Source organism: Rana temporaria, chromosome 13 (genome assembly GCF_905171775.1).
Source record: "Rana temporaria chromosome 13, aRanTem1.1, whole genome shotgun sequence".
Lineage (NCBI taxonomy): Eukaryota > Metazoa > Chordata > Amphibia > Anura > Ranidae > Rana > Rana temporaria.
In genome coordinates, this window is record NC_053501.1 from 23,132,005 (window position 1) to 23,150,597 (window position 18,593).

General features: G+C 43.5%; 1 protein-coding gene across 2 annotated transcripts in view; it reads right to left on the reverse strand.

The window, feature by feature from the left end:
- SETD3 (SET domain containing 3, actin histidine methyltransferase) overlaps window positions 1–18,593 on the reverse strand; it is an 81,316-nt gene that overhangs the window by 42,139 nt on the left and 20,584 nt on the right. The window contains exons 3-8 of one of the 2 annotated variants that reach the window (XM_040332603.1): window positions 17,754–17,797; window positions 13,635–13,752; window positions 11,366–11,458; window positions 10,613–10,764; window positions 6,181–6,253; window positions 2,999–3,255 (exon numbers count right to left, since the gene is read on the reverse strand). In XM_040332603.1, the coding sequence (XP_040188537.1) occupies window positions 2,999–3,255; window positions 6,181–6,253; window positions 10,613–10,764; window positions 11,366–11,458; window positions 13,635–13,740 (681 nt within the window). In that variant the 5' untranslated portion in view covers window positions 13,741–13,752; window positions 17,754–17,797. The remainder of the gene's footprint in view (window positions 1–2,998; window positions 3,256–6,180; window positions 6,254–10,612; window positions 10,765–11,365; window positions 11,459–13,634; window positions 13,753–17,753; window positions 17,798–18,593) is intronic. The other variant, XM_040332605.1, reaches the window with a different exon arrangement.

The following is an 18,593-nucleotide window of genomic DNA, read 5'->3' on the forward strand; positions in this document are numbered from 1 at the left end:
AGAACCGCGGTTCTCTTGAAAGGCAAGAACGTGGTGACCTCATCGCGTATGATGAGCATGTGCTCGTCGCATTCAATGCCATCGCCGCCATCTTTCTGCACCTACCTATGCCTAGGAAGCTACCGCGCATGCGTCAGTCATTTCGAGCATGCGCGGGTTTCCACGGCGACAGGTACTAATACAGATGCTTGGGTTTCTCGTCAGGAAACAGGCCGCCAAGAATCTTGACGAGAAAATAGAGAGCAGGATCTCTATTTTTCTCATCGAGATTCTGGGCAGATTTTCAGACGAGAAACCTCAAAGCCTCGTACACACGCTTGGTTTACTTGGCAAGAAAGCTCTGCCAGCAGTTTTCTTGCTGGTTCTTGTCGAGAAAACCGAGCGTGTGTACAAAGCTTAAGTCTTAATTGTCTGAAATATAGGCAGATCAATATTGAATAATTTAGGACACCTCCAAAGCATATGGGCTAAAGTATCTGTCACTCTGGGACAATCATTGGATGCTGCTCTTCCCCAGCAATACAACTTCTGTGGGGTATGATGAGTACAGAGTACTGAATAGGGGAGATGGGGAGAGAGGTGTCCAGCTCTTAATGGTCCTCAAGGCCTGGGACTTGTCCAAACCAGACTGCAGGAAGAACAAAACTCGCTCCACAACGTACTTCATGGGGGTAAAACTTCTCTTCACACCAAGAAAGCCATTACAGCTAGATGACCATGAACTAGGATGGAACATACAAGTCCTCGGGGTAATGGATCTGGATGACCTAGCAGGGACAACAAAGAGTGACAGAGGCCAATGTCTTAGTACCATGCCCCCTTGGCACAATTCGAGTAATAAGGATCACGACCCCATGGAGTCAAAAGGGTATTCACTGCAAAGGCCCCATGGTTCCAGGTCCTGTCCAGTTTGTTGTTGAACCTGGATGCCAGACTGTGTATGTCGGGTGTCCCCAACTTAATACAGTGTGCACAACACAGGGTGGAGAGACCATTCTGCAGGATCCACACATTGGCAGCTGAGAAGTCCGCCATCCACACCTGGAATGTGTCCTTGCGATGAGCCCGCAATGAACTTTGAGAATCATTGTAGCTCAACACATCTGCTGAACGAACCCTAAAAGTGCATCTAAACTCGACAACAAAATTGTGATACATTGCAACTCACAGCCCTCAGATGTGGTGGCGACATACATTTCCTTTTTCAGTCCTTCTTTTTACTCATCACTTGGTGATTCTACCACCAGTGTTAATGTCGTTGACTAAAACATTTTAGTTGACTAAAATACGACTAAAACAATTGAGATAACTAAAATGCCATTTTAGTCAAAAGACTAAAACTAAATTGAAATTTGACTTCAAAATGAACACTGGTCTGTAGTGCATGTTCATACCTAAATACCATAAATAATAATATATTAGATTTATCACTCTAGCAGTATATAATGAGTTTGGAAATTGTAGAGAAAGGTTAATTAATGCATTACAATTTAATTATACTCATTTGATTTTAGCCGACCTAAATGAGTTTTAGTCTACTAAAATGTACTGAAGATTTAGTCGACTAAATACGACTAAAACAATTGCAGAAGACTAAAATGGGACTAAAACTAAAAAGCAATTTTAGTCCGAAGACTAAGACTAAAACTAAACTGAACTTTGCTGCCAAAATTAACACTGCCTACCACTAACTCTCGCCTTGACCTAGGATGACCACATTTACTCACTGTAATGTACCTATAAACAAACAGTGCTGTCACGATAGGCCGATTTGGACTACGAACACCTCCATCTCACCTCATTTCCATTACAGTGGAAGGTGATGTTGTAGAGTTCACAAATAAATTGGGATGGCCGATAACATTGTGAAGGATTTAAATTCAGTACAAAAAGTTACAAGGATGATGGATTTCTGGCATGATCTACTCTACAAATGCAGACACCACATCTAAGGATAGGTCATCTGGTAAACCGATGTTTTATATAAATCTTTCCTCATTTATGAAAAATATTTTACTAAATCAGCATTTATTACTTGGGCTCCTGAATGACATTGAGTTTGTTGGTCTTACCGTCTACATACTTTGAGGCTGCCTGGATGATTAACCGGTAATCTGCAGTGCATGACATCTTTTCTTGGTGAATTCACATTGACTTGCACTAAAATGTATGTACATTTCCATGCACTATAGTCACGTTTTAATGTATTTTTACAGGATTTCCTTTGATATCCTGTGTGTAGAGAAGAAGTGTCATGAGGGAAAACAAATTTGTATTTGGAGAATTTCTGTGTAGATTTATCTCCGTTTTGTGTGAACGGAATGTCTACCATAACAGCCCTAATCATTGTGATAGCGCTGGCTGATCAAGGTCAGGGTAGGGTAAAGTCAAGCAAGGGTTAGGGTCAGGGAGAAGTTAGGGTCAGGGTAAGGTTAGGGTCCAGGTGAGTTTAGTGTCAGAGTTGGGGTCAGGATGAATTTAGGGTCGGGAGGAACAAAAGAAGTCATAAAAGCTATTTTCTTTCCCTTAATTGCGCTGCATTGCGTTGACCTGTGTTGCGCTAAAATGCAAACATGCAAGCATTTTAACACAACACAGTGTTGTGATGTGAACAAGACACTTTTTAGGTTTTCTTGCATTGGCCTGCGTTTTAGAGCTGCGCTAAATGGCAGATCAATGCATTAGTGTGAATTAGCTCTTAGATATAGATTTTATGCCAGATAAAGACTATAGAAGGGAAGGGGGGCACACACCTACAACGGAGATCTGCATTGGATATACGATCTTTGAGGTCAAGGCAGAGAGAAAGTTATACAATGTAATATTCAGGAAGTACACTGACAGTATATATACATATATTGTATATCACAAAAAATAAAGGAATTCATAAACGGCACTTATTCAACAGTATTATTACACATATTAACTGAATAAGATTAGAACTATAGTGGATTTGAGCACCACTGGACGAGACCGACTGGCTTTCTCATACACATACCTGAATGACTTTGTAGAAGTAGGCATACTGCCGTGCAGTGTTCTTGTACTGGCTGAATACATCATGTATGGCTTGTGTACACTGCAGGTAGTGAACTTCATCCTCCTCAAAATACAGAGGAGTGTCATACGTGCTGGGGAGCGTCTTTATGTAGGGCAGCCAAAAGGAACCGGGATCCGCTCTTTCGCAGAGCAGGTGGAAGGCGAGGGTGATGTTCCCCATTGCTTGTAAAATCCGGTCCTGCGAGTACAGGGATCCTAAAGAAAAACAAGATTTACACTTCAGCTCTCATTTTCTTATAAGGAGTACATCACATTGTCACCTTTTTTTTTATAATGGTTTTGGGATACTTTTATTTTAGACGTTTCTTTTACCATTGTGAGGCACTGGCTGGCAGGATTGTAGGCAGTGTGTATGCGTCACGTAGCTTTTTCATGCACAAGTGGTATGGGGCTACAGTTGTGTCCGATATGGAGAGAGACAACTTTTTGTATTCTCAGATCTTAATAAGTCCTGGTCTTCACCCTGGAGGCTTTGTAGAGCTTTGGGTGGGAATACGCCTCTATAAATAGGTCCACATCTTACCTGGTAGCCAAACCTTATTAGAATGCTGGGCAGGGAAGCCATCAGAAATTTTGGGGCCCCTTACACAGCTTTAAGGCCCCGTACACACGACAGAGGAACTCGACGTGCTTGGCACGTCGAGTTCCTCGTCGAGTTTTGGGATGAAGCCGCCGAGGAGCTCGGCGGGCCGGCTTCTCCCATAGAACTACGAGAACAACGAGAAAATAGAGAACATGTTCTCTATTTTCTCGACGAGCTTCTCGGCGGCTCCATCGAGCCAAAAGTGTACACACGACAGAGATTCTCGGCAGAATCCGGGTTTTGACCGAGTTTCTCGGCGAATTCTGCCGAGAAACTCTGTCGTGTGTACGAGGCCTAAGACCGGTCCTGACCACCAAGTCCACCTACTGGCCATCCCACAGTCCTGCAGGCAGCCCCCCCCCCCCCCACATCTGTACACACTCAGCCCCCTCTGACACGCATGCGCGCGCGCGCGCGCACACACACACACACACACCCACTCCCTTCGCTTGTACACACAGCTCCTACTTGTAAAAGGAGGACTTTCTAGTCCCAGCTCATTTCCACAAAGCTGACACATGTCCCTGAGAGGCGCTGTAGCCGATCACAATCCAGAAAACAGTAAAAGCAGCAATCACACGAGGAGTGCACATCCAGGATGCAGCCAATGAAGAGCCTGATGTGAGCAAAATAACAGAGCAGCGGCTACCGACTCTTCTGTTGTGAATAAATGCATAGAGAAAGACAGGGCAGCCACGCTCCTCCTGGCCCTATTCGGCAGTCGGGCCCCTCTCGTGTGTATTGGTTGTCGCCCCTGATGGCAGTACTAAGGCCCCTTTCACATTGGGCGGTGGAGCCGCGGTCAAGGTATAGCCGCGCTATTTGTAGCGCCGCTATACCGTCGTATTTATCGCGATATTCGGGCGCTAGCGGTGAGGTTTTAACCCCCGCTAGCGGCCGAAAAAGGGTTAATACCACGGTTTCCCATTGATTTCAATGGGAAGGCGCGGTAAACACATCGCTCCTATACCGCTCCAAAGATGCGGCTAGCAGGACTTTTAGAGCGGTCCTGCTACCGCACAGCTTCAGTGTGAAAGCCTTCGGGCTTTCACATTGAAGCCTGCAGGGCATGATTTTTTCATGCGGTATAGCAGTGCTATTTTTAGCGCTGTACCGCATGAAAAACACCTCAATGTGAAAGGGGCCTAAAGCTGGGTATACTAGTACAGTTTTTAGTTTTTATTTTCAACCAGCGGGTTGAAAAAAATCAAATAAAAATTGACAGATACCGGCTTCAACACAAGCGATGTTGATGCAGGGATTTCTGCCGCTTATTGTATTTCCAATATACACGAAACAGATGCTGGTTTTCAAGCATGACTGTTTGTTCAACAGAAGCTGGTCTATTCACTGACTTCTGTCAGACAGTGGTATACACATGTACCAAAAGTTGGCCGGTTCCCCTGCTGAACCGGCTGAATTTCGGTATATGTGTGTACCGGGCTTTAGACTCAAACATGTGAGCTGACTGATGATCAGGACGATCATTCTTGCTCTCCGTTAGATCAGCCTGCTGCTGGGTGAAAAACGCAGATTGCTGATAGAATAATAGAAAGTAATCAGAGCTGCTCGTTTGTGTTGGGGAACCCATTTCTTGCGGAGTCCCTCAAGGATCACCCCTGTCACCCGTGCTTTTCAACATCTACCTCCGCCCGCTCCTCAAAATAATCAGCAAACAGGACCTGTGCTACCACTCCTACGCTGATGACACTCATCTTTACTTTCGCATCACCAAAAAAAACGACCAATATCACAGATTAGAAAAATGCCTCGGACTGATCGATGATTGGATGACTGAGAGCTCCCTCAAACTTAATAGATCCAAAACAGAACTTCTCCTCCACGCAAACCTTTTCTGATTCATGATTAGGTGGACGGCCATGTCTTGGTAGGTTTGCAGTTGTGCCATACTCTTTCCCATTTTCAGATGATGGATTGAACAGTGCTCTGAGAGATGTTCAAAGCTTGGGAGACTTTTTTTATATTATATTTTTTATAACCTAACCCTGCTTTAAACTTCTCCTCAACTTTATCCCTGACCTTCATGATGCTGTTTGTTCACCAAGGTTCCCAACAAACATCCGAGGGCTTCTCAGAACAGCTGTATTAAAACTGAGGATTAAATTACACACAGGTGGACTCTATTTACTAATTAGGGGGCTTCTGAGGGCAACTGGTTCCACTAGATTTTAGTTAGGTGTATCAGAGTAAAGGGGGCTGAATACAAATGCACGCCACACTTTTCAGATATTTATTTGTAAAGAATTTTGTAAACCATTTATCATTTTCCTTCCGCTTAACAATTGTGTGCCACATTGTGTTGGTCTATCACATAAATTCCCAATAAGATACATCTACGTTTTTGGTTGTAACATGACAAATGTGTGCTCTGGTCATGCAACTGGCCCTTTGGAGGGCGACCATAATGCTGATGCGGACCACGATGAAACAGAGTTTGACACTCCTGCTCTAGAAGATGATGCAATGGCCAAACAATGATCCTGTGCCTGACCTTCCCTTGTTGATCATATCCTTACCCAGCACTGAATTCTTAGCAGACTCCACAGTCATTAATAACTTCCTTGGTACCCAGAGGAACAGCTCTTCAGCCTGAATGGGAAGAAAAAGATTTTGGTCAGTAAATGGATCAATTTTTATATTCATTGACCTCAATAAATTTTATGAAAACCTGTCACAAATCCTAAACCAAGTAACTAGCATTCAGTATGAAAGGCTTCATGCCAAATCAGTGCCAATCTCTGCCACCTGCTTGTTAAAGCCACCTTTGGAAAGTTGTCATTAAATGCAAACCCCCACCTCATTTTAACACAAAGACTTGGATCATTTGATTTATTTAATATAATTTAGTGGATATGTCATATGGGTTTTTAGTACTGAATTTATTTGACTTTTGCCTCAATATAAAGTAGCTGCCAATTTTTTTTTTTTTTTTTTAATGTGATGATGATAAATGACCTCCGAGGTTCTGGTACAAGATTGTTGACTGCTGGAGTTGGGACTTTGTAATGTGTTGAAGAAGATGAAAACTACACTGTGGACAATACTCTAGGATCTTCATGCAAAACAATCTGGAGGAATAAATAGGTACTATACATTATATGACCAAAAGTGTGTAGGCATCTGACCATCACACCAACTCCATGATCAAAAGTATCTGAACATCCTTTGTTAATGCTACACCATACAAAGACATTTTAACCTTGTGCTTGTAGCCAAAGCCAGCTTTATGAAGAGATGGTTTGAGGAGTTTGGTGTGAAGGAACTTGAGTGGCCTTCATAGAGCCCTGGCCTCAACCCTACTGAACACCTTTCTGCGATTAATTAGAACGCCAACTGCAAGCCAGGTCCTCTCAAACTTCAATACCTGAACTCACAAATGCTCTTTTAGCCGAATGGGTACAAATTCTTCTACCCCTCAAATCTTGAACACACTCCAAATTCTTGCAGAAAACCTACTCAGAAGAGTGCAGACTGTTATAGCTGCAAAGTTGGGCAACTCCAAATTAAAGTCATTCTAAAGCAGTGGTGCTCAACCTGGGGGTCAAATGACGATTTGCCAGGGGTCACCAAATCCTGGGCTGTTCCTGAAGCCCGCACCTCTCTCCCAGCCTTTTTGCAGCCACCCAGCAGGGCTGTCTCTGGAGCCCATGGCTGCCCACTCAGCCTCTTTACAGACGCCCATTCAGTTTACGACATGGCTGGGGGGCAGAGACTAGCATTGCACAGAGCAGGTAAGTATGACATGTTTGTTATTTTTTTACTTTAGAATTACTTTAATGTCCAAGGTTTCAGAAAGGGATATCAAACAGGGTCCTATAGATGTGGTTGTCAGGTGTCCACAGATGTTTGCTGTGTATCTTCTGACTTTTTCTGAGTGACACTTGAAATACAGGGGGGCGTATTCACTGTAAACATGATTTTGCATTTAAAATTACTGGGGGAAAAAAATATGTGTTCTTTATTCACTTTACGGTCAACACTGAGGACAAGGGGGCACTCTTTACGTCTAGAAGAAAAGAGATTTCACCTCAAAATACAGAAAGGTTTTTTCACAGTAAGAGCTGTGAAAATGTGGAACAGACTCCCTCCAGAGGTGGTTCTGGCCAGCTCAGTAGATTGCTTTAAGGCCTGGATACTTTCCTAGACGTACATAAAATAACTGAGTACTAAGATTTGTAGGTAAAGTTGATCCAGGGTAAATCCGATTGCCTCTCGGGGGATCAGGAAGGAATTTTTTCCCCTGCTGTAGCAAATTGGATCATGCTCTGCTGGGGTTTTTTGCCTTCCTCTGGATCAACTGTGGGTATGGAGTTGGGTGTATGGGATTTTACTGTGTTTTTTATTTTGTTTGTTTATTTTTTTGTGGTTGAACTGGATGAACTTGTGTCTTTTTTCAACCTGACTAACTATGTAACTATGTAACCACTTGCATACAACTGGGTGGAAGTCTCCTAATAAGCTTGATCCACAAATACTACCAACTTCTGTTGAGTTATTTGAAACCTGTGCTTTATAACACCGGTAGAAATTCATCCTGTAATTCTGTTTTGCTGATACAGATGCTGAAGCTTGGCATTCTATTACAGACTCACCCATTAATATACACAAGCTACCTGCTGACTCCATTTACTAAAGACAGAACTCAATCTAGATTTTTTTTTTTTTAACACCGAATACAAATCATGTCAAAGTGATCTGGAGGCCCAGCAGGAACACCATGTGCATGCAAATAGAAAACAACAAGCCCCAACAAATCATAAGCTTACGGGAAATGCTTTGGTAATATACAAAGAGTCTAATAAAATATTAAACAGCAATGATAGGCCATAAGGATACAGCTATATTCATTAAACACTACAACCCAAAAGTCTGCAGTGGGGCCTAGTACACACAGAAAAGTGTACAATACATGGCTCCCTAGTGTCTACAAGTTCCATTCTGGTAAAAATGAGTGGCTGAGCTGCAGTTTTACCACTTCCGGTCCAGCCAAACTGTAAAATAACAGCCAGATGGGACTGTTCACATGCTGCGGCCAAGGCAATTTTAAACCAGAGTGCAGAGCTTTGAAGTGCTTGTCAAACTCACCGCACCGCAACCACGTGCACTGCTTGTGATGACAGTGCAGCATTATAGCATTAAATCAGGTGGCGAGGAGGCGATAACACTCCTCCTCACTGCCTGTCAAATGATCAATGTGACTAGAAGAATAGAGCCTGAGATTGGTACAGTGAGGATTTCTGCAGATCCTGACCTGCAGTGAAGGAGGGTGCACGGCTCCTGGGGTTTGCAGCATGGAGGAAGAACTTGGCCACATAGCAGAGTGGAAGGAGAGCGTCAGGACATCTCCTAGGTCAGCGATGGCAAACCTTGGCACCCCAGATGTTTTAGAACTACATTTCCCATAATGTTCATCGAAACTGCAGAGTGCATGAGCCTCATGGGCATAGGCGTGCGCACAGGGTGTGCCAGGTGTGCCCAGGCACACCCTAATCCCCCTGGGCAGCACAGATTCCCCCCTACTGCCCTGGCTCCCCCCACAGCGCTGCCAGCTTCCCTCCTCTCCTATCGGCTGTTTGTGCTGGGATGTTTTAGGAGTGTTTAGGAATATGTAATTTACGGGCCCCTTCCCTTTCTGAATGAACACCATGAGCAATAAATAGTGTGTGTTTGGGCTTTGGGATGCACACCCCAATGCTATAGGCTGCGCACACCTATGCTCATGGGAAATGTAGTTCCAAAACATCTGGGGTGCCAAGGTTCGCCATCACTGTCCTAGGCAATGTATTTTTTTGCCAGAATCCAGCTTCCATGCTGTACTGATCAGATCACCAGGCTCTCTCCTTCGAGTTCCTGCAGCTTTCCCCCACGGACATCTGTTAGCATTACTCAGTGAGAGAAGCTAAAAGCCTCAGAGTGGCGTGCTGCAAGTGGAGGCCACAAGGGCCAGCCAGGCACAGCCAAGGGCTGAATGTGGCCATGGGGTCAAAATTTGCCCAGGTCTGGTGCATAAAGTAGATTAAAACACCATTCTTGTCTACAGCTTGAGAAACCAAATGAGGCTCCAAAATCTGAGGTGTTGTATAGCGTAACCAATCAGCAGCTATTATTCCACTTCTAACCTGCAGAAAAATTACAACCTAAAGTGTTACTAAACCCACAACCGTAAAATCAGTGTGTATATGCTCGTTATACTCACTGTGAAACCTAAGAGGTTAATACTCTTCTGTTTTGTGTAAAAAGGCTGTTTGATCCTGAATGCACATATCCTCCTCTAATACTGACTCCAGGACACATCCAGAAAAGACAGAGTTGCTGGAGTCAGGCTGCACATGCTCAGTTTGGTGTGTATTGCTAGAGAGTTTTTTTTTTTTCTCCTTGGGAGGGTGTACATGATCAGTACAGGGCCAATCAGCACTGTCCAGACAGAGGGTTGGGGGTCCAGCATTCTGATAGGACAGATCAGTGCACTATGAAAACTCCTCCTACAAGCTTTACCAGGAACGTATAGAAGTCACAAGATTGCTATATACTGCTGAAGAGAAAGGGTATTTAGCAGTTTATATTTGCTAAAATAATTGCATTTCCATGTTCTGTGGGAGACCAGATATAGTGAATGCAGGGTCCCGGGTTTAGTAACACTTTAAATCTGGATTTTGGCCATGACAGTTTGCGCTGGCTTCTATAAATCTATCTATGGGAATGTGTCAACACTCAAATACAATATGCTTTATGTTTGCATTTAAGTTCAGTTCATTCAGAAATCATCGACAGGGAAATATGAGCTGCAGTTGACCTCTTAAGCTGTATCGAACCGCTTCAAGCTGCGTTTGCCATCTCCTATACTTGCATTGTGAGACAAACAGTTATGACGTCAACACAACCCTAAGAGGAGACATGGGAATCTAGGCTATTACAGTGGAGAAGAATTTATAGTTTTCCAAAACACACCTTTATCTCTCTTGTAGCCTTCAGTCCGAAGCCTTCATTAGGAAACTCTACAAGTTCGAATCCTTCTGTTGATGCCTCATTTGTTCTTGCCCACTCAACAAGTTCATGGAAATAATCTTCTCTGTTCCCGTCAAACACAATGGACAAGCCGACTACAAAACGTCAAAAGAAATTATTCAAGGAAAAATAAAAACTACTTTAGAAAAGAACTTCCTGTCCAACTTCCTTTTTCCCCTTCTCGGCCACCTAGGCGACTCCTCCTCCCTCTAGGCAATCTTCTGGGACAAGTCACAGGTCCCAGAAGATTGCCTGTCCACTTGGAATGCGCACTGCATGCTCGGCCGTGAAGCCACAAGCTGTCACGGCCAGGTGCCCACAGTTCCAATGACGGCGCCATGGAGAAGAGGGGGGAGAGGAGCAGGGCTTTGGGTGCCTGAATTGCTGGACCATGGGACAGGTAAGTGTCTGTTTATTAAAATTCAGTAGTTACACTTTTTGTAGCTGCTGACTTTTAATAAACTGAAAAAAGCCTGGAACTCCGCCTTAAGCCCTTTTGCTTTACTTTGCCTGTCTGCACGCCACCATTCTACTGGACTTCTGTCCTTCCAAGCTGTGCAGTGTAACACAAACAAATGTTGCATATGGGCAATTAGGCATAATGTGTCATCTCATATTGGTGTAAATAAAACAAATGTAAACTAAAAAATTCCTTGTATAAGGAAAAAAAAAAAAAAAAAAAAAAACTTCACTGACCTTTCTGCTTTTTACGGATTCTTTCAACAAGGCTGCGGATCTGCACATATTCTTCCCACTCTCTCCCCGGAGCAGAACTGGGATTACTGCACTCTGCAGAGAGAAAATACAACAATTTTAACAGGAGACAGCAATTCTAATGTACAGCACTCTCATTCACTTTAACCTGCACCAACTATAATTTTGGATAGAGAGGAAAAAACACCTATCAGGTTTTTTTTGTCCGGGGACTTTGGCTGTACTTCTCCTTAACATTTTGAGGTTAGTGGGGCAATTCCCTAAAGCCTTCTAAAAAAAGCAGAGACAAGCTTACTGGTAGAAGTGGGTTCTCCACTATGGGCTGGGCAACATAGAAATGCTGTAAAATAATGCTCTAATCTTAGCAAATTAATTTTAATTTTATTTTTAGACAGATAGAGCTTTTAATTTTGGTAGTATTTAGCCACTGGGTTATATTTTTTACTACTGTATATAAAAAAGGAGAAGACCCAAAACTTAGATTTTCTTATTTTTAAAAGGAGAAGTACAGCCAAAGCTTGCTTGGCTGTACTTCTCATGTGGACCACAGGAGTGCAGTCCGTTCTGCATTCCTGTGACACGTTTTTAGACAGCGAGCCAAAGCCCGTTGTCGGCTGACATCACAGAGCTCGTCCAGGCTTTGGCAATATCGCAACAAAGTCGGGATTCGCCCACATGCCTGGACCGGCACCTGGCTCAGACTCTCAGAAGAACCGCTCCCACACCCCAGCTCTCCAGTGACCGAGGGGAGGCAGAGCAGAGAGGGGTGATGGACAGTCACCAGCTCTCTGCTCAGGGATCTCTGAGAACCGCGCAATCAGCAGTGTTTGATCGCTTGGTTCTCAATGTTAAAGATGGCTGTGGAGCGATACTGGATCCACCTAAAGTATGACTGAAAAAAAAAAAAACACAACCCATACTTCTATATTAACATTAATTTCTTTAAAAAAAAAAAAATAATAATATTATTATATACATACATTTACTGGTGGTCAGTGGCACTTTAAATCCTCCCACCCTTAAAACCAATCCCCATCATTGGTGGTTGGTGGGAGCCCCACTTTCTGCCAACTTTTCTTCCTGCTGTGTTTATAAACATTAAAGTGGAGTTTCCATCCCAAATTTTTTTTTTCATTATTGTGCTCATTAGACCTAAATGCCTGTTGCTATGCAGTCCCATGAAATCTGCCTTTGGAATCACCTAGGATCCTGACATCATCTCCCTCTAATGCTCCTGGGAAATGTGTGTCATCATTTCCCAGAATGCAGTGCGCTAACAAATGATCACTCCCCATCCAAGACTTCTAGGAAGTAAGTGCTTGTGGGCTTCACAATGCCCACAAGCAAAATGACAACGGTGTGGACATAGTTTTATAAACTATCTTTTTTGAATAACTATGCGGAGCGGCGGCGGATTGTAAAATAGTAAGTGACCGGATTTATATCATAAAAACGCAGGATGAAAGGACATACCGTATTTATCGGCGTATACCGCGCACTATTTTGCCCTGAAAATCAGGGCAAAATCGTGGGTGCGCGATATACGCTGATACCCGCTTTCCCGCGCCGAGTTTGAATACTGCGCTGACATATACCGAGCGCAGTACACTCGCGTATAGTCGGGCAGTCTCGGCTACACTCGCGCTCATGTCCTGTACGGCCAGGACGTCAGCGCGAGCATTGCCGACTATACGCGAGTGTACTGCGATCGGTATATGCCGGCGCAGTATTCAAACTCAGCGCTGGAAATGAGCGAGGAGGACGCCGCAGAAAAACGCCGGACACGACGAAGAGGACACCCGAAGCCGCAGATGGACGCCGGACCCGACTAGGCCGCCGTGCAAGACACCAAACTGTAAGTACAAAAATCTTTTTTTCACAGGAATTTCTGGGCAACTTTAGGGGTGCGCGCTATACCCCAATAAATACGGTACATTTAAAAAATGCTAATTGTGGTTGGAACCCCGCTTTAAGATAAGAAAATTTGCGATTTAAAGTGTAATGGGTTTGTAAACATTAAGCCGGTCAAAATAGAGAAACGGGAACTGCGATTGGTTGATACAAGCCACTCTGGTTGTCTCTGTAAATAGTGACTGTGGTCAGAGCTGGTCTACAGTTTTTACAAAGTCTACAAAACTATGGAGGGAGGAAATGCTTGAGTTCTATGCAGACAGTAAATACAAAGAAAAAAAAAAAAATACAAAGAACAGATGTCGGTTATCACTGAGCTCAGGGTCCTCTCCATACTTACTCTGCAGTAATTCATTGATCAGGTTCATCATCTCCTTCGGGGACACAGCTGCTGCTGCCCCGGTACCTCCCGACTTCTGGGTTTTCACCCTGCTCTTCTTCCCCATCTCTGGATCTGCCTGTAATTAAATATCAGAGTCGGCATCAGAACAAGAAATCTGCTGCACCAAACACATACAATTATTTATACAGCAAAGGAACAAAATGTGTTATTTATATTTTGGGGCATCTCGGTTATTTTTTGAAGTTAATGCAACAACAGAAAAACTTTTTTCCAGGTAGCTACAATAGTCATCACAGGGGCTTCTGTTGCAGTAGCTTTAACCACTTGACACCCTTCCTGCCCAGGTTACATTTCAGACTTTGAATGACATTTAGTCAAGTAACACCGTATCCAAATGAAGGTTATATTTTTTATATATTGCTGTCCTTTGTATTTAAAGTGGTAGTGACAGATATATCAGCCAGCAAAAATCGGGTTATTGACGTTTTCCAGATGAAAAAAAAAAAGATGCAATGGTCCCCGGCCATCTCTATGACCCTAGGAGGCCGAAAGCGATGACATGACGCCACCTCTGGCTCTGGCAGATGTAAACACTGACATTTTTATTTATCGTTTTTTTGTTGTTGTTTTTTTGGGGATCTGAGGCTTTCCAGCATAGAGGAGAAATGTTGTTATAGACCCCAGATCTTGCCGTAAAGAAACACAACAAAAATACACCAGTGCGCATTTAAACGCATCAGAAATATGCCAGAGAGCACCTTAACGCATCAAAAACACACCCAAATGCATCTAAACCAGGGCTCGACAAATCCCGGGCGCCAGGTCGCCATGGCGACTAGAAATAGTGTCCTGGCGACTTGGCTTGGAAGGTGGGCAAAAAAAAAAATGTTTTTTTTTTTGTGAGCTGGCGCCATCTGGTGGTGGCCGTTGGTATTACAAGTTAAGCATTACAAGTTAAACAGCAATTCTAATGTCATTTTTCACTATTTTCACTGTCATCTTCTTCGGTCTAATTAGAACCCCCAAACATTATATATATTTTTTATCCTAACACCCTAGAGAATAAAATGGCGATCGTTGCAATACATTCTGTCACGCCGTATTTGCGCAGCGGTCTTACAAGCGCACTTTTTGGGGAAAAAATTACACTTTTTTTATTTAAAAAATAAGACAACAGTAAAGTTATCCCCATTTTTTTTTATATTATGAAAGATAATGTTACGCCGAGTAAATTCATACCCAACATGTCACGCTTCAAAATTGCGTCCGCTCGTGGAATGCCGACAAACTTTTACCCTTTAAAATCTTCATAGGCGACGTTTAAAAAATTCTACAGGTTGCATGTTTTGAGTTACAGAGGAGGTCTAGTGCTAGAATTATTGCTCTCGCTCTACCAATCGCGGCGATACCTCACATGTGTGGTTTGAACACCGTTTACATATGCGGTCGCTGCTCACGTATGTGTTCGCTTCTGGCTCCTAACTTTTTTAGCTGGCTCCTAGATTCCAAGCAAATTTGTCAACCCCTGATCTAATCACATCAAATATACACCCGAGTGCATCTAAACCCATCAAAAATACACCAAAGTGCATCTAACCGCATCAAATATACAACAGAGAGCATCCAAACACAACAAATTTACACCAAAGCATCCAAACGCATCAAAACCACACCACATTGCAATCTAAACGCATCAAAAGTACACCAGAGAGCATCTAAACCAGGGCTTGACAAATTTACTTTGAATCTAATGCCCCGTACACACGATCACTTTTTATCATGAAAAAAAATGTCATTTTTCCAACTTCAGCATTAAAAATGATGTTGCCTACACACCATCGTTTTTGAAAAATGATGAACAAAGCGACGGCACTCTAAAGGGGAAGTTCTATTCGCCTTGAGGCTGCTTTTAGGTGGTTACTTGTTAGTAAAAGACGATTCGTGCTTTTTTGTCTGTTACAGCGTGATGAATGTGCTTACTCCATTATGAACGGTAGTTTTACCTCCCGTCTCATAACTTGCTTCTGGGCATGTGCGGGTTTAAAACATAATTTTTGCCCACACACGATCATTTTTTATGACACAAAAAATGACATTTTAAAAAATTGAAGCATGTTCGAAATTTTTTTTGGTCGTTTTTCAGAAGACAAAAAAATGATGTTTTGCCCACACACCATCATTTTAAATGACATTTTTAAAAATGACATTTTATTTCATCACAAAAAGTGATCGTGTGTACAGGGCATAAGAGCGAGCTAAAAAAGTTAGGCGCCAGTTTTTTATTTTGTTTTGGTATGACTCAGTGATGAGTCCCAGTGTCGTCACTAGGGTTGGTATCACCCCCCTTCACCAACTATAATCACCCCTCCACTAACCACAAACCCCCCTCTCTCATTATAGACCCCCCCACTAAGTACAGACCCCCCTCCCGCAGTACAGATCCCCCTCACTAAGGACAGACCCTGCTCCCGCACTGTAGATCTCTCTCACTAAATACAGACCCCCCTCCCGCAATACAGATCCCCCTCACTAAGGACAGACCCTGCTCCTGCACAGTACAGATCCCTCTCACTAAATACAGACCCCCCTCCCGCAGTATAGATCCCTCTCACTAAGTACAGACCCCCCTCCCGCAGTATAGATCTCCCTTACCAAGTACAGACCCCACTCCATTCATCAACCGTGACCAACACCTTCAGATACTGGCGAAAAAACTGAGGCACTTCCTGTGTGGGAGGGGTTATATAGAGGGGGACTTCCTGTCTTGGGTTGCCAGTGTCCAATCACCTAGAGGTGGCATATGACCCACATAGTAATTACTATGGTTGCTCTGTGTCCCATGATGTACGATAAAGAAAATGTGAAAGTATCACCTATGGGGATTTTTCAGTACTGTAGTTTGGCACTACTCCACCAGCATGCACAATTTTAAAGCGTGACATGTTTGGTATCCATTTACTTGGCGTATCATCATCTTTCTTTTATAAAAAAATTGGGGTAAATATTGCGTCTCTTTACTTATTACCGTATTTATCGCGGTATGACGCGCTCCCGCATATACCGCGCACCCCCAAAGTTGACCCGAATCCTGTGGGAAAAAAAGTTTTTTTGTACTGACAGTTTCGGTGTCTTGCGCGACGTCCATCGGCGGCCTCGTCGGGTCCGGCATTCGTCTGCGGCTTCGGGTGTCCTCTTCGGCGGGTCCGGCGTCCTTCTGCGGCTTCGGGTGTCCTTCTGCGGCGGGTCCGGTGTCCTCTTCGGCGGGTCCGGCGTCCTTCTACGGCGTCCTCCCAGCTCGTTTCCCGCGCCGAGTTTGAATACTGCGCCGACATATACAGAGAGCAGTACACTCGTGTATTGTCGGCAATGCTCGGCTACCCGCGCTGACGTCCTGTACGTCCAGGACGTGAGCGCGGAAGGAGCCGAGACTGCCCGACTATACCCGAGTGTACTGCGCTTGGTATATGTCGGCGCAGTATTCAAAACTCGGCGCGGGAAAGCGGGTATCGGCGTATACCGCGCACTCACGATTTTGCCCTGATTTTCAGGGCAAAAAAGTGTGCGGTATACGCCGATAAATACGGTAATTCATGGAAGTGCCCCCCCCCCCCCAAAAATAAAATTGCGTTTCAAAAAATTGCTTTGCAAATACAATGTGACATAAAAAATTGCAACAAACTGCCTTTTTATTCCCTGCTAAAAAAGAATATATAAATGTTTAGGGGGTTCTGATGAATTTTCTAGCAAAAAAATACATTAAATAAATAAAAAAGATGATTTTTACATGTAGGAGAGATATGCCAGAATTGGCTTGGGTGGCAAGTGGTTAAAAGTGAACTTTTATGCCAATATTAACCTCATGTTAACAATCCTGCTGGAGTGGAATAAGAGTAAGGGTTGATGAAAGTAAAGTCCAATTTTACAGATTTTTACAGCAATTGAGGAGTTGCTGGGAAGAGCTTGCAACATCTTCTATACACATATACTGTTAGGTGGTATGCCAAGAGGCATTGCAGAAGTCTATTTAATTCCTTTTAGTAGGAAAGGACATTGATTCCAATTTAGCAGTGCAGTGGATGGCTACTTTTCTCAAAATCAGCTTGCTTCCATTTTTACCTTTACTTGCTAAATTGAGATCCTGCGATGAAGTCCCGGAGCACCTACCAAGGAAAAAAAATCAAAAGTCAGCAACAAGGAAGAGAAAATACTTTCACAAACAAAATAATATGCGGTGACACATTACCTACACACAGCTCCATGACCCCATGTTGGCCCAAATGTTAGGGCGAGCGACAATACCACAATTGAGCAATAAACAGTTTAAAATTTAATACAAATATGTTTTCTAAAATTATATGATCGCAATGTTGGCCGTACTTTTACTTATTGGCAGGGCTAGACAAATTCTCTCTGAATTTAGGAGCCAGCTAAGAAATGTTAGGAGTCAGGTAGATCATGTAACATGTTCCTAAAGGTGAACTTATCCCTTTAACCCTTTCGCTGCCAGATAAGTTTTGACGTTTTTTGCACACAAAAAATTTAGCCCTGAAGATTACATAAAGCCCTAAAAACATTATTTTCTGAAAGCAGACACCCTAGAGCAGGGATCCTCAAACTACGGCCCTCCAGCTGTTGTAGAACTACACATCCCATGAGGCATTGTAAAACTCTGACATTCACAGACATGACTAGGCATGATGGGAATTGTAGTTCCTGAACAACTGGAGGGCCGTAGTTTGAAGACCCCTGCCCTAGAGCAATGGTCATCAACCCTGTCCTCAGGGCCCACTAACAGGCCAGGTTTGCAGGATACATCACAGGTGATTTCATTTGCTGCCCAGTGATTTCAGTATTCTAGACTGCATCTCCCCAAGGTAATACATAACACCTGGCCTGTTAGTGGGCCCTGAGAACAGGGTTAGATGACCACTGTCCTAGAGAATAAAATTAGTTGTA